The 15,675-nt window shown below is 31.5% G+C and overlaps 2 protein-coding genes across 5 annotated transcripts in view; one reads left to right on the forward strand and one right to left on the reverse strand.

The window, feature by feature from the left end:
- Positions 1-592: 592 nt before the first annotated feature.
- On the reverse strand, positions 593-2,068 carry LOC129912685 (odorant receptor 85c-like). The gene is made up of 5 exons (XM_055991041.1): positions 1,892-2,068; positions 1,552-1,837; positions 932-1,133; positions 717-872; positions 593-649 (listed from the first exon to the last, which is right to left on the reverse strand). Exons 1-5 carry the CDS (start codon positions 2,028-2,030, stop codon positions 593-595), a joined length of 840 nt encoding a protein of 279 aa, XP_055847016.1. The 5' UTR covers positions 2,031-2,068.
- Positions 2,069-9,834: 7,766 nt separating this feature from the next.
- The window catches only part of LOC129908682 (tyrosine-protein phosphatase non-receptor type 4), a 49,154-nt gene continuing 43,313 nt past the window's right edge, over positions 9,835-15,675 (forward strand). For 2 of the 4 annotated variants that reach the window (XM_055985358.1, XM_055985355.1), the window contains exons 1-2: positions 9,835-10,189; positions 10,252-10,385. The gene's annotated coding sequence lies outside the window, so the exon portion shown is untranslated. The remainder of the gene's footprint in view (positions 10,190-10,251; positions 10,386-15,675) is intronic. The other 2 variants (XM_055985356.1, XM_055985357.1) reach the window with 2 other exon arrangements.

Below are 15,675 nucleotides of genomic sequence, written 5' to 3' on the forward strand. Positions count from 1 at the left end.
GTTAACCCTGATATAACTCTGGTCAACCAGCCGGGTCTTTTGGAGATGCTATTACAATTAATACAAGATCTTCTGCTCGAGTGAATAAGATGTGTAGTTGGTAGTACTAGATTTCTACTCATGGGGTAGTCTCCCACCCCACCTTTAAAATACAGCTTATGTGTGAGTTTCATGTTATTTATGTTTATTTCGATAGATTTTGCGCATACATCTGTCAAATAATATACTCCTTTCATTTATTCCCAGTGCTATCTTAGCTTATTTGTTGAACAAAACACGGTCACCCTGTAATTGTAATAGCTCTATTACTTTCGCAAAACGTAATAGCAGCTTTCCATTGGAGGTTAGTGAATTACTCATGAATAGATAATCTAGTACATTTTAATACTATATCAAATGCTTTTCTACCCGAGAATATGGGAATCGCTTGATGTCTTGGAAAGTTCGTAAAGTCGATATTACCAATTAAGATTAAAAAAAAAAAACATAATGATGTGGGAATTTCTTAAATGTTTATTAAAATTTTAAGGAATGTAATGTTCTTATACAAATTACAAGTAAGACACAAAATATTTTCTTATAAGCATGCTCCTTAATCGCTGTATTGTTGACGCAACAAGGCCACAAATGAATATGATTTACTTAGAATCTATACACGAAGAAAAAAACACCAAACAAATTTCAGAATAAAATTCAGGAAAACTAAAAAAACTTACCTGACCAAACATCGATAAACTTAATTTCAAATATCCTCCAGCTGTAAAATAGAATGGTCGCTGAGCGTTCATTAAAAATATAACAAGTGACTTTCGATATTTAACGTCAAAATTATACCACGAACTGTCATAAGCTCGAATGGCCAAAGTTTTATTCTGAATTAAGAAAAATTAAATTATTGGTATTTACTTTTTAAATAATAACATAACCTTACTTGTTCTGAAACTTCAGTACCAAACCAACAATAAACAAATAGTTCAGCTAAAATACATCCAACATATAAATAAACCATAATTAAACCTGAAGTATTTGATTGGAAAAACGCTTGAAATCCAGTTAGAGCGAAAATCAATAAAGAGAACATAAATTGAACTAGCATTGGATATTTGAAGATGCTTTCAATTTGATCACGAATACTGAAATGAGAATTAAAAATGTATTATTCAAACTAAAATAAGAGGATATTTCTGCAAATCATCTATTACAATTTTATCCACCTTTAACTTAATATTACAGTTTCAATAAACCCTTATAAGAGATACTGCAAGATTGAAGTTTCTATAAGGCTTAATAGATTTGTATGGAGAACTTTGACATTAATCTAGTACAATTTTTAATTTCACTCCACTATTAGATACTCTCCTTTGGTTGTGGTAGACTACTCATGAGTAGAAATCTAGTACTACAATCAAAACTTCTTATCTTCACGAGCAGAAGATCATAACTGTCAATTATAGTACTAGATCTACTAATAATCTACTCATGAGTAGTCAACCCACCTCCAACGGAACGCGGCTATTACTATTTCACTTAAGTTTATAATTTTATGCTTACTTGAGAATTAATGTATGATGTTCGATTATACTATTTAGATGCTTTACAGGATCGACATTGACCCTGCCCACTTTTCTTTCGTTTAATTCATCAAATGACATATTTAGCATTTGCAGTTGACATCTGGTCAAATTCATAAAAGCGACATTCAAAAAATCCATAGCAACATTTTGAAATCCAATAACAATGATTGCCAAAGGTACGTAAACTTTTTGGACGTCAATTGGTATAAATTCTGGCATTTTGGCTCTGTATGGAAAGATATATCCAACCAAGTCTGATGGAACTAAAAATTGGTACAAAATGATATTTGACATCACAAAAATTGAAAGAAACAAACCTATCAAAACCATAATCATCCCAAAGCATGATGATAATTCAACAATTAAAGCATAAACTGTCAGTGTTAACTTATTTTCGAATTCCATTTCGAAAAAAGCTTCTTTCTGTTTTCTTGTTCGAACATATTTTATTGACATTATTCTTAATTGTTTAACAATTTTTTGAAAATCTCCAATTCGACAAAATATCATTATTATCTGAAAGAAAAAACAACATTTTTAAATTCATATGAAAACCCATCATTTTATATTTTCTAACCTTCAAAGTTGACCCGAAATGTAAAGTAGATATGCATAGATTTTGTGTTAAATCTCCAATATTACGATAGATAAGAAAAATGTCATAGATTTCAAAAATTTGATGAGGTATTCGTATCACTGACCATAGTATTATTCCGAAGAATAATACGGATACTTTGAATTCGCCTTGAGTACTAAATAAAGGCATTCCGCCCCAATGTAGTATACTCAAATTATAATCCATGCATCCCAATTGTCCTGTTGACGGATCTGATGGAAAAACATGCTTTTTAAAAAGGACCTTCAGTTTTGACATTTTGGCAAGGTTGGAGCTGATGTGAGAAAGAAAATGTTAAAATAATGAATATCATCATATGAAAATATACATAGGTCGAACGAAACTTATTAAAGAGGTTCCAATTATCTTATTAAAAACACCGTTATTTGGAGGTGGTAGACTAATCATGAGTAAATTATTTGAAGATCTAGTACTATACACAACACAATGATCTTCTGGTAGAGAAGATAGGAATTTAGTTGTTGTACAAGATTTCAACTCATGAATAGTTTACCACCTCCAAAATAACCTGACTGTTAAAAGCCCTTCGCTTTTGGAGGCGGTAAACTACTTACGACTTACGAGTAGATGATGTTTTAGTACAAATTTAATGACAAGCTTTTACTTTAAATGGAGGTAAATAACCAGTGTGATGGTTTACCAATTATTCAAAAGAACGGGGCTATAAGAATAAGACTTTAATTAAGAAAAATAAAAAAAGACCAAACTAAGGCTTTGAGTACTTTTCTTAGTAACATCCTTAAGAGAAGATTTAAAACTAAACTTACTCTTCAAACTACTGTATACAGATATCACAAGTATTAATGCTTCCCTTACAGTGCTCAGATCAAACCTGACTTGTTCCTAAAGTAAGATTGTCTTATAGACTTTGGTTCGAAAAACATGATTGTAAAAAAAAACAATATATAATTCATAATGTTAAAGGATATATAATTCCAAAATATTATCGAAACTATTATGATACCAAAATTATATGTATGTGGAAAAATAAATTAAGGGTTATATTTTATTTGATAACATATAATAAACACCTAATTGGTGTTATATCCACACGCCTATAGACTATTTAAGGTGTTTTATCAGTTTGATTATACAGCATATCTGATAGTGTTTTTGATATCACTCAGTATAATTTAGCTTTTCTTTTTTTCGGAAAAGACCCATGTCATAGTCATTTAATCAGCATGAAAAGTTATCTACTTATTTGGAATGAAAATTTCGAAGCTAACTAATTGTTGTGTGGCGCCACTTTGAGCTTGTTCCTAAGAATTTATTTGTTATTATTATCAATATTAACTGATTTCCGGTTATCAAAAACGATCTTATACTTTGAAAATTTGTAAATATTCTCAATTTTGGTATTTTTGGTTGATTTTAAAAATCAAAGTTTTAGTATTTGAAGTTAGATATTGATTTTTGTCTGTGGATAAAAATATTTTTTGGGAGGATGTTCAAAGCAGCTATATTTGAGCTGAGGAAGAAATTTTGGATCACCAGGAGATAGAATTATCTATATAGCTGGAATTTTAAGTTTTTAACTAAACGAAGGGTCCAGGAAAAACAGCACAAGTCCATTCCAACTCATTTCGAGAAAAAAGCATTTTAAAATTTTGTTCTCCGTACAACTTAGTGCTAAAAGCACACAATTTATTTATTTTTTCAGCAAGGCTTAAATTTGTTTCATAAAAGTCATCAGATAGTGCTCAGTAAATACTACAAGACCTCATTATTAGTTTATTTTTGACAAAAAGTGGACATGTGTTGTTTTTCCCTTGGACCTATCAAATGGTTTATTTATCAAATTTTTAAAATTTTGCTGGATTTAAAATGTTAATAAATTGATCCCCCCTACCCACGTTAAGTGCTAATAGAAAAACCATTCTCAAAACGTACGTACGAAAGCATTTTTTTGCAGAATTTGTCGGTCGTGTACTTTGTATATAAAATCTATAGTACTATCATGAAAAAAAAAACAGCGCACCAAAAAAGTAAGCTAGCGAACGAACTAAAAAATATGTCAAATTTCAAACAGAAATGTATATCTCATCTCCTTACTCCCATTATTAATTCGATCTAAGCGCCCTCGCGACCACTCAGGTAACGAACAAACTAAAAAATTGCACTTCATGATAGTACTATAGATTTTATATACAAAGGTCGTGTATCAACCATCAGGTATTCAAATGGTACCATTTCCCATGTAAACGCAAGCTAAATTGATATGAAAAAGATGTTTGATCTTGGACTGTCCAACTAACAATTTTGCTTCTATAAAGCTTAATAGAAGCAAAAGAAGCATGTATAAAGCTTTACGGAAGCAAAATTGTTAGTCGGGTGTCCTATGTGTCCAATGAAAAAATTAAAAAAAAAAATTGAGGATACTGAGATATATCTACAACGCCCATTTTATGCCAAAAGTTGGAATATTACATAATTAAAAGCAATTCTATCTAGCGACATTTGTTTTCTAAAAAGAGTATCTGCCTACAAAAATAATTTTTGAAACTTAAAATTCGTTAAAAATCGTTTTAAGTTTTTCAGTAGCAAGACAAAATATCAAAAAATTAGTTTGAATATGTTTTACTTTTGCACTTTTCCTTAAAATAACCTTTTAAATTGTACCTTAAAGTGAAATATGAAAATAGCTAGTACTCACTATCGGCAGTGTCTAACTATGTAAATGTGTTATGTGGCTTCGCTAACAAAATTGGATTTTGAGATTACATCGTAATCTAGATTGTGAACTATGAACTTGGTTATAAAAACTTAAAATGTTTAGGAAATTTGAATCATTTATTTGCAAAACATGATAAGTCCATGATTTTTAATTGTTTAGGATAAGAAAAAAACGTTCTATTTTCTTTTGATATGCGTAGCAAAATTTATAAAAAAATATAAACTCTTGCCTAGCTACAAAATACCGTTTCGTTTTTAATTTTTGGAGCGATAGTTCAAAAGATAAAAAATAAAAACGCTTTTGGACTTATCATACTTTGAAAATAAACGGATGTGAAATTAGTTTTAAAATGGATATACAATTTTGCTTTTAGCCCCAGTCTATCAAACAATTGTATTTCAGATTAAAATACAATGTCCGGACTACTTATTTAACTTTAAAGTAGCTTTAAACTTAAGATTTTCAATCATTAGTCGAATATAGCATTTACACAAAAAGAAGCTGTTGTTTATTTTCAAAAGATGATAAGTCCGGGACATATTCTGTTTTTGATACTAAAAAAATATTTCGCGTAGCTGTAAAATCTGATATAGTTGGAGTAGATACTTCATATTTTGAAGACAGACGTGGTTATCCCTGGAGTACAAATTTAGTCAAAAAAACGAATTTTGAAAAAAAGTGGACTCATCATGTTTTGAAAATAAATGATTCATTTGTAAAATTTGAAATATGTAAAAAGGTAACAAAATGAAGATACTAAATAAACCGGACAAATCTTAAGAAATATCATTTATCATCGAATAAAAACCAATTTGAAAATTTGATTAATTAGTCTGCTTGCACTCGAGTCCATTTAATAACTAGGCACTCATTAGTTTGTTCTTAATATGTTTAAAAAAGTTATTTTCTTAAATGCAACCGCAAAAACTACAAACATAATCAAGCAGTTAATCATCTGCAAAATAACGCAGTAGCTACTACTTGGAAATTAACGCTCATGTAGATGGTGCATTATAAATGTCACATTTTTCATATGCCAAAATAAATATACTTTTGTCTCTTTTTATTCACTCCATGGAAGTGACCATAGAAAGAGATAACCCTATTCATATTCTTCGTATTTTCAATTTTTTTTCAACCGATTGCAGTGCTGCCGCATTAGTAAGTTCGAAAATAGTATGGTAGTGAGAAAGAGTAGTGTAGTAGAGAGTGATTTCGTTAAAAAAAAAAATCATGTGTGCAATTCACACGTGTTAGAAGTGAAACCTTAAAAAATCATTTTTCTTGCAAAGATAATCGAAAAAACCTACCTTTTTTTATTCCAACAACCTATAACAAATTTTATATCACCTTTTATATGACGCTTCAATAATGTATGTATCTATCAGCATGCGTATTAAAGTTAAATCACAAATATATGTGCACTAGACCAAAAGATATAACGTGTGTAAGAAAAGAACATCTTTTTACCGTTATCTCAGAATTTTGAATATAAAATTAATTGGAATTTTGTACAATTATAATTTATCTAATTACCTATCTACAGTACAAATTTCATTCATCTATCTATTAAACAAAAAAGTTATAAAAAGTTGAAGTCGTGTCGCGTTTTCGTTTCATCTTGTTTCAAATCACTACGATACTAAAGAAGTTTTCACTTCAAAAATCTTTTAAGCTATTGCATAGATTTTAACGCAGGCCTGGCATGGGGAGCTAACCAAGAAATTTCGTAACGAAAAATTAGTACACCCCACACATAGATAATTCGCTATACGTGTATGGTATGGTGTGTATGTATTTTATTATTTTCTTCTGATTCTTGTTCAACTTCCTTAAGTCAGACAGAGAGGGTTATGAAAATTGTGTTAGACAACAAAGAGAGGAGTAAGGAAGAATACCATAAATGCTGTGTCTGCGGAATAAAACAGAAGGAAAAAAATTATCTCTATTTTCTTTTCTCTTCCTATTCTTCTGTTTCTTGTTCAACTTCTTTTGATTTGTGAACGAGTAAAGCGTTGCATTGCGCTTGCGATATTAAATCAGAAGAGAAAAAGTATTCTTGTGTTTTCTTATTTATGAATTGATAGGTAGATAAAAAAAACATAATCATTGGTTTTGTGTAGTGTAGGTAAATAAATTATAATTGCATAAGTCGATAAAAAATGCAGTGCAATAGCTTTACCGCGGCAGTCCTCGAGTGACACAATTCTTTTTTTTTTTTTGATAACACTAATAACAGATATGCTGGGAGAAAGAACTATAACAAAATAAAATAATCATATTCAAATCGAAGAATACGGTAACGAAAAAAATTACCTAATGGCGTTTTCGATTGGCAGTCCGGAAGCGTCCGGAATCATTCTGAAAAAATTTTATTCACACAAAACTGTCAGTTTTGTACGAATAAAACGCTTTCAGAATGATTCCGGACGCTTCCGGACTGCCAATCGAAAACGCCATAAACGTATTGGCAAAAGGGTTTTTTTTCTATATATTTTTACAGTGACAAATAGAGACAGTGATTCTGAAAGTGTTTACGCCCTTATTTCGCTAGGGAAATAGATTATAAGCATGAATTTAAGGAGATTTTCATTGAAAAATAAAATAGGTAATTAGAAAGATTATCTTTAGAGAAAATAATTAAAAAATCTCTTTTCTTATCTAAATAATGAATATTGAAAAATCCCCTTAAATTATTTAGCTATTAAGTTTTTTTTATTGTTACTAAGTATTAAACATTATCTTTCCAATTATAAACCTGTACTCTTGTTATAAGAGCAATCTTCTTTGTACAGATGTTAAATAAACTGAATAAAAATGAAAATGAAATGAATGAAAATAAATTTTAAAGACCCTCCCAAGCCAACGAAGTTTGCTGACAAAAACGTTATCAACAACGTTTTTGAAATTTATTTTACTTTTGTAGGTGAGTGATCTAGACTGGCGGCAACGCAAACCTAATTTTCAAAAGACGCAAGCAATTTCAAAGGATTGTTTTTGCTTGTAAAAACATTTATACAAATCCATTTCTATTGCATATACATACATATCTGAATCTAATCTCTAAAACTGAAAAAGCGTATAAAGTTTAAAATCCTTCCTATTTCTGCAAATACTTATAAATGTTATTTGCTTGACTTCATCATATTTAAAACGTTAAAACTGAAACATAAAAAAGAAAATAAAAACAAGGAAGTACACTGCCGCTCATCTGAATAGGTTCACATTTTAGTTCAGTTTACATTTGGCCTGTCTTGGTATTTAATGCAATGGCACATCTTTTTTATGTATGTAACGAGAGAACATCTTTATGCGCTTAGTTTAGGAGAAAAAAAATTGTCTTGGGGCCTACCGTTCTTCTCACACGGTAGCTAGACCAAATCTAGTCATAAAATCAAGCATATTTTTTGGCTCATCTGAATAGGTTCTAAAGCAAAAATGTTAATAAATGATGAGTTGCATTGGTCTGTTGGACTCAAAATTGTGTCTGTCAATAAATCTGATTGTGTATAACCTGTAAGGATGAAAACGGTCGTGAAAAATCTTTAGGCGCGGAAAAAATGTATAAAATAAAAGAAGCCTTTGAATTACACTGAAACCAACGATGCATTGGGACAAAAACAAACACAAGTTAAAATTTAGTAAGCAGTTATTTGCGCAATATCCAAGGGTATAGACACAACAATAAAAGTCGATGTAACTCAGTCACAACATGGGCCGATAGATGTGCAATGATCAGAATAGCATGACTTCGATCTAAAAATTAAGCTGAAAACCGGTATAAAATGCAGTTTAACGACGGCAAAACGGGTTGTCAGAAGTGGCAAACATTTGAGGAGAACAAAACCTCGCAAAAATTATCACTTTACAAACCACGAACAGAAACTCACCTCCAATAAAAAAAAAATTGTCGTGAAAGTCGAATTTGCTATTTCCTCATACAAAACTTTTTATCTGCAATATCAAACAGAGCTTTTTTTTACTATTGGAGGTGAGTTTCTGTTCGTGGTTTGTAAAGTGATAATTTTTGCGAGGTTTCGTTCTCCTCAAATGTTTACCACTTCTGACAACCCGTTTTGCCGTCGTTAAACTGCATTTTATACCGGTTTTCAGCTTAATTTTTAGATCGAAGTCATGCTATTCTGATCATTGCACATCTATCGGCCCATGTTGTGACTGAGTTACATCGACTTTTATTGTTGTGTCTATACCCTTGGATATTGCGCAAATAACTGCTTACTAAATTTTAACTTGTGTTTGTTTTTGTTCCAATGCATCGTTGGTTTCAGTCTAATTCAAAGGCTTCTTTTATTTTATACATTTTTTCCGCGCCTAAAGATTTTTCACGACCCGTTTTCATCCTTACAGGTTATACACAATCAGATTTATTGACAGACACAATTTTGAGTCCAACAGACCCATGCAACTCATCATTTATTAACATTTTTGCTTTAGAACCTATTCAGATGAGCCAAAAAATATGCTTGATTTTATGACTAGATTTGGTCTAGCTACCGTGTGAGAAGAACGGTAGGCCCCAAGACAATTTTTTTTCTCCTAAACTAAGCGCATAAAGATGTTCTCTCGTTACATACATAAAAAAGATGTGCCATTGCATTAAATACCAAGACAGGCCAAATGTAAACTGAACTAAAATGTGAACCTATTCAGATGAGCGGCAGTGTATGTATATTAGAAATTCCCAAAAGAGCCTTTATTTCTCGTACGTCTTAAGAACACACCAAAAAAACTAATAAACACATCCGAAAAAGTACCTTCCACTTATAGTACAGTACTATCTACTACTTTCAACAGCACTGTTACTATTGAATGCACCTCTATTCAACTTTATTCAATTTTCATTTTCTCTTCCCTTTTCAACTTTCCATTCCATCTTCAACCTCTTCCATCATTCTCATCAATTCAATTTTAGTTTAATTATGGCGGCGTGCAGATTATAGACAAAGAAGAAAATTTATCGCTTTCGGTTTTTTCTCACATCGAATTTAATTTTTATTATAAAAATTTTTACTCTCTATTTTTCAATCCAAAACTTATTATAAAACTTCTTCTCTTCAACAAGTTTAAATAAAAATAAACTACCTATCCACCATATTTTATTTGTTGTATTCTGTATTATTTGTTCTGTATTTTGTCGTGAAAAATAAGAAGAAAAAAAAATCCAACCAAAAAAAAAAAAACGAAGTGTACTCGACAACAACGACGACGGGACGGCTCTTTTGGACGAAAAAAAAACTCGTATTTCAAGAATTCATCTTTTCTTCCTTCGTGTGGTGACTCGTGAGTTTGTGTTTTTTTATTTTTATTTTATATATTTTTAATTAAATTTTAATAATTTTAAGTAAAGTTTCAACCCTTTTTGTGTGCAGAGTGTAAACACCTACAAAAAAAAATAAAAGTGAAAAAAAAAGAAATTTTAGGTAAAAAAGAAGAAAAAGTCTGCGCTGGAAAAAAATAACACAAAATCCATATCAAGGTGAGAAAATTAAATTTTTATTTTCTTCATTTTTCTTTCTTTTTTAACGAAAAGTAAATTTTAAGCCTCCCTTTGACCGTTTCTAGGGTAATTCCATTTGTGTCGCCGATTATTGGGGGGAATTTGTTGTTGGTTGAAGGATATAATTCACTCAACTCAATTTTGTGTCTGTCTGTCTGACTGCTTTCGTTCTTCTTGTCACGACGAGGGTGAAAGCAAAAACGAAACACGGCTTCGAACGACCCTGCTCCCCATTTGAATCAATAAATAAAAAAAAAGAAATCCCCCCTCGACAAACAATTGCATGTAAAAGTCTCATACTTCTTTTTCCATCTTTTCCACAAACCCCCTTTTTACCTCCCCCTACCCTCCCTCCCTTTTTCTATGAATAGGGAATTGAATTTTTGGGGTTGAATGTTGAATGATGAAAAAATACATATTTTAATCGGGGAATACTACAGAAGGGCTAAAAATTGGGGATGCTTTTGCTTGGTTTTACTTTGGCTTTATGAGAAGCTTTCTATTAAACTCGCGACGATGACGACGACCGACGACGGCGAGAATGTTGTCTGACACGCAACGAACATAAAGCTGCTCAAATGCAAACAATTTCAGCCACAGACCGCGACCGGGCAGAAAAGCCTACCTACGCACACTTAATTTTTTTTGCCGACTCTCGGTTTTATTTGTTTGCCTTTATTTTATAAATAAAAAATGTATATAGCCAAGTTACTCTAGTCGACGTTATTAACGCCTCCTCATTTACGCACTGTTGGTTACTATGCATGGTCAATGTAGTAGACCCTCTAAGATTGGATAGGCAAGACGCAAGAGGTTATTTTATTTCTATTTTTTTTTCAACTCGACTTGCTTTGGTGGAACTTGAAAGTGCGAGTAATTTGCGCTAATCAAGTCATCAACTCTATTGAAAGTGGCAGGAGCCAGGAGGCTCCTTGGTTCCACTACTTTCAGTTAAATATTCGTAGGACATTTGTATACTCCACGACTAGCCCACTTGTTTGAAAATATAATTATTTTTTTAAGTCAAAACAAAAAAAAAATGAAAATCAAAGAATTTCAATTTGACAAATAAAATCAAAATTCAAGAATTCAAGACAACGTAAATGGCTCCGTCTCGTCCTTGGGCACAAAAGTTGAACTCATCAGCCAGATTGTGTCTACTCTTCTCTTCTTCTTGGAAGGTTACAACACCTTCTTTATTATTTAATTTGTTAAGCGAGAAAGATGTAAAGACGCGTTTATGTAGCGTCGCGTAAGGTCGTATAATAAGCAGGAGATCCATTTTCTTATTTATGTACTAGTTGAATTGAAGAACTTTTTCAAAATTTACGACGGATCTTCTCTTGAATTTCTTTGCAAACGAAGGATTCTGAGCTGGTTTTTGGTGACTTTCCCGGCGTTAAAAATTTAGCTTGATATTAAGACGCTAAAAGAAGCAATATTTTAATATAGAGTCCTGTTATTGAGTAGAAAAAAAGCGAAGGTCGGTTAATTAGTTCAGCTACTTCCAGCTTAAGCATATGCTGCACATTCCCTGCAATATTCCAACGTTTAACCAATCATATCTTATTTCCATCCCCAAAAACCCACTTGTTTGAAATTATAAATAAAAAATTTTTAAATCAAGTCAACTATGAAAAAATAAAATAAAATAAAAGTCAATGGAAAATTTTCTGACTTAAAAAAATAAAATAAAAAGTCAATGGAAAATTTTTTCTACTCAATTAAAAATATTTCAAATCAAGTTAGCATTGAAATTAATTTCAATGGAAAATTTTCGCCATCAAAAAAATAAAAAAATATAAAAAAAAATCAAGGCAGCATTGAAATTGATTTCATGGAAAATTTTTTCCTATCAAAAAATAAAAAAAATATAAAAAAAATCAAGTCAGCATTGAAATCGACTTCAATGGAAAATTTTAGAATTTCATTTATCGAAATAAAATTCAATGGAAAATTTTCGTTTGCCATATAAATCATCAAATAAATATAAATTCTGGATATATGAGTCTTCCGTTGATGAACTTTTGGAACCATTATACAAAACCCGAAGAATACATCGAAAAATTTCAAGAAAAAAGGAAGAATTTTCAAGATTTTCAATCGAAATTCAACAAACCAAGGCAACATTTGGGCTCCTCCGTCACCGTCTCGTTCTTGGGCATGAAAGTTGGGCACATCAGCCAGTTTGTGTCAACACCTCGCTCGTCCTTGGGCACAAAAGTTGGGCTCATCAGCCAGATTGTGTCTATCCTTCACTTCTTGGAAGGATACAACACCCTCTAACTGACGAGCCCAACAATCGTACCCGGGCACTACAATCCGACTTATCAGCTGGTTAATGTCTACCCCTCGCTTCTTGTAAGGATACAACATTACCCAACTGATAAACCCAACTGTCGTGCCCGACCTGAAAAGAAAATAAATAAATATTAGTCAAACATATCATCCGTCATGGAGACATTTGAAAATGATGTTGATGCCACCAGTTTCAACTGCTTCCATGGAAGAATCGATGTTTAGTCGTCGTCATCTGCTAAGTTAAACCGGACTCGACGATTAACCCGAACAAATTGAGTGTTTATGGGTCCGTGAGTCACGAAAGTCCTTGAGTTGACATGATATGTCAAGCCAAGATGTACAAAATACAAATGTGTCTTGCCCTCGATTGCCCTGTCGACCTCGATAGGCATAAGACGTCGAATACCACAAACTTCGAGAGAACTATTTTTAAAGAAAACATTTTTACCCGTATATTTGTGGATTCGTTCCATCGGATGTCGGAAAAAACATTCCATTGCCGACGTGTAGAGCATTTTCATATACGCAAGCGATTTTAAAAACATTTTTATGAAAATTCACAAACAGTTTTTAATTCACTCACTAAAAAAAAATACGTCTCGTCGCTTTCGCTTCTAAATAGAAACTGATTTTATTCGAAATATTCAAACCTTATATAGATTTCTACGAAAGTCAATGCTAACGCTGATTTAAATTTTATTTTTTTTTCGTTTCGTTTGAAATTTCAAAGCTAACTTGATTTAAAATTTTTTTTATTTCGAATATTCGAATAAGAAAAATTTTCCATGACAGATTGATTTTTGAAATTTCATAGCATACTCTGATTTAAAGTTTCTTATTTCGAATATTCAAAAATACGAAAAATTTTCCATGACAGATTGAATATTTGAAATTTCATAGCTTACTTTGATTTATGTCGCTACTAAAGTCGATACTTTTTGGCTATAAAGGGAATTGAAAAAGGTAGTGATCTCTAATACAAATGCTCCGAAAAAGTACCTTTTTTCATCGGTCAATAGAATAGGTTCACTTGGAATATTTGGGAATATGAGACGAAAACGACTAAATTATTAATGTAAAATACCTACTTTTTGTCGATAGATTGATTTTATTTTACTAAACACCTTTTAACAACATAACCGTCCAATGAGTCACATATGACTCAAACTATATGTTTTGTCCCAAGCTTAAAGAATCACATGTATCATATATGATTCATGTTTCTGGAGTTCATGAGTCATATATGATTCATAACGACGTGCTTCTAAAAACGTGTTTGCTATATGAAAATATTGCTATAAAACATAATTTACATTACATTACATATTAATCTAATCCGAAGATAAATCTACGGATTAGACACACACTACAGCTTCGGAAACTTAGTCCATTTTGCTGATACAGCACAAGACATTAATACAACAGAGAGAAAGACAAAGAAAGAAAGAACAACAGAAACACATATAACACATAACTACGTGGCACAGAGGGGGAGACATCGTTGACAATTGTCTCATGTTATCGCACAGGTGGCTTCAGTTAAGCTGGCGATTTAGAAAAACATAATTTATTCATGAATGTGTAGGAAAAGAAGAAATTCTTTACCAAACTGCAAAAAACATTGGAAAAATGTTTGAACAAAAAAAGTTATTTCATAAAAAAATCTTTTACTTTTTTGAAGAAGGATACAACACTTTCTTTATTATTTTATTTGTTAAGAGAGAAAGATGTAAGAACGACGCGTTTATGTGGCGTCGCGTCAGGCCGTAAAAAAAGCAGAAGATCCATTTGCTTGTTGACGATTTTCAACACTCTTTTTAAAATTTACAAATTATTTAGTTGATTTGAAGAACTTCTTCAAAATTTATGAAGGAACTTCTCGTGAATTTCTTTGTAAACTAAGAATTTTTAGTATTTTGTGGGTCATCGTAACCGATTGCAGAATCCGGGCTGGCTTTTGATGACTTTCCGTTTAGGATTTAGCTTGATTTTAAGGTTCAGACAAGCTATATTTTTATATAAAATCCTGTTATTGAGTACAAAAAAAACGAAGGTTGGTTAATTAGTTCAGCTACTTTCAGTTTAAGCATATGCTGCACATTCCCTGCATTATTCCAACGTTTAACCAATCATATTTTATTTCCATCCCCAAAAACCCACTTGTTTGAAATTATAAATAAAAAAATTTTAAATCAAGTCAACTATGAAAAAATAAAATAAAATAAAAGTCAATGGAAAATTTTCTGACTTAAAAAAATAAAATAAAAAGTCAATGGAAAATTTTTTCTACTCAATTAAAAATATTTCAAATCAAGTTAGCATTGAAATTAATTTCAATGGAAAATTTTCGCCATCAAAAAAATAAAAAAATATAAAAAAAAATCAAGGCAGCATTGAAATTGATTTCATGGAAAATTTTTTCCTATCAAAAAATAAAAAAAATATAAAAAAAATCAAGTCAGCATTGAAATCGACTTCAATGGAAAATTTTAGAATTTCATTTATCGAAATAAAATTGAATGGAAAATTTTCGTTTGCCATATAAATCATCAAATAAATATAAATTCTGGATATATGAGTCTTCCGTTGATGAACTTTTGGAACCATTATACAAAACCCGAAGAATACATCGAAAAATTTCAAGAAAAAAGGAAGAATTTTCAAGATTTTCAATCGAAATTCAACAAACCAAGGCAACATTTGGGCTCCTCCGTCACCGTCTCGTTCTTGGGCATGAAAGTTGGGCACATCAGCCAGTTTGTGTCAACACCTCGCTCGTCCTTGGGCACAAAAGTTGGGCTCATCAGCCAGATTGTGTCTATCCTTCGCTTCTTGGAAGGATACAACACCCTCTAACTGACGAGCCCAACAATCGTACCCGGGCACAACAATCCGGCTTATCAGCTAGTTAATGTCTACCCCTCGCTTCTTGTAAGGATACAACATTACCCAACTGATAAACCCAACT

The sequence above is a fragment of the Episyrphus balteatus genome, chromosome 2, assembly GCF_945859705.1.
Source record: "Episyrphus balteatus chromosome 2, idEpiBalt1.1, whole genome shotgun sequence".
NCBI lineage: Eukaryota > Metazoa > Arthropoda > Insecta > Diptera > Syrphidae > Episyrphus > Episyrphus balteatus.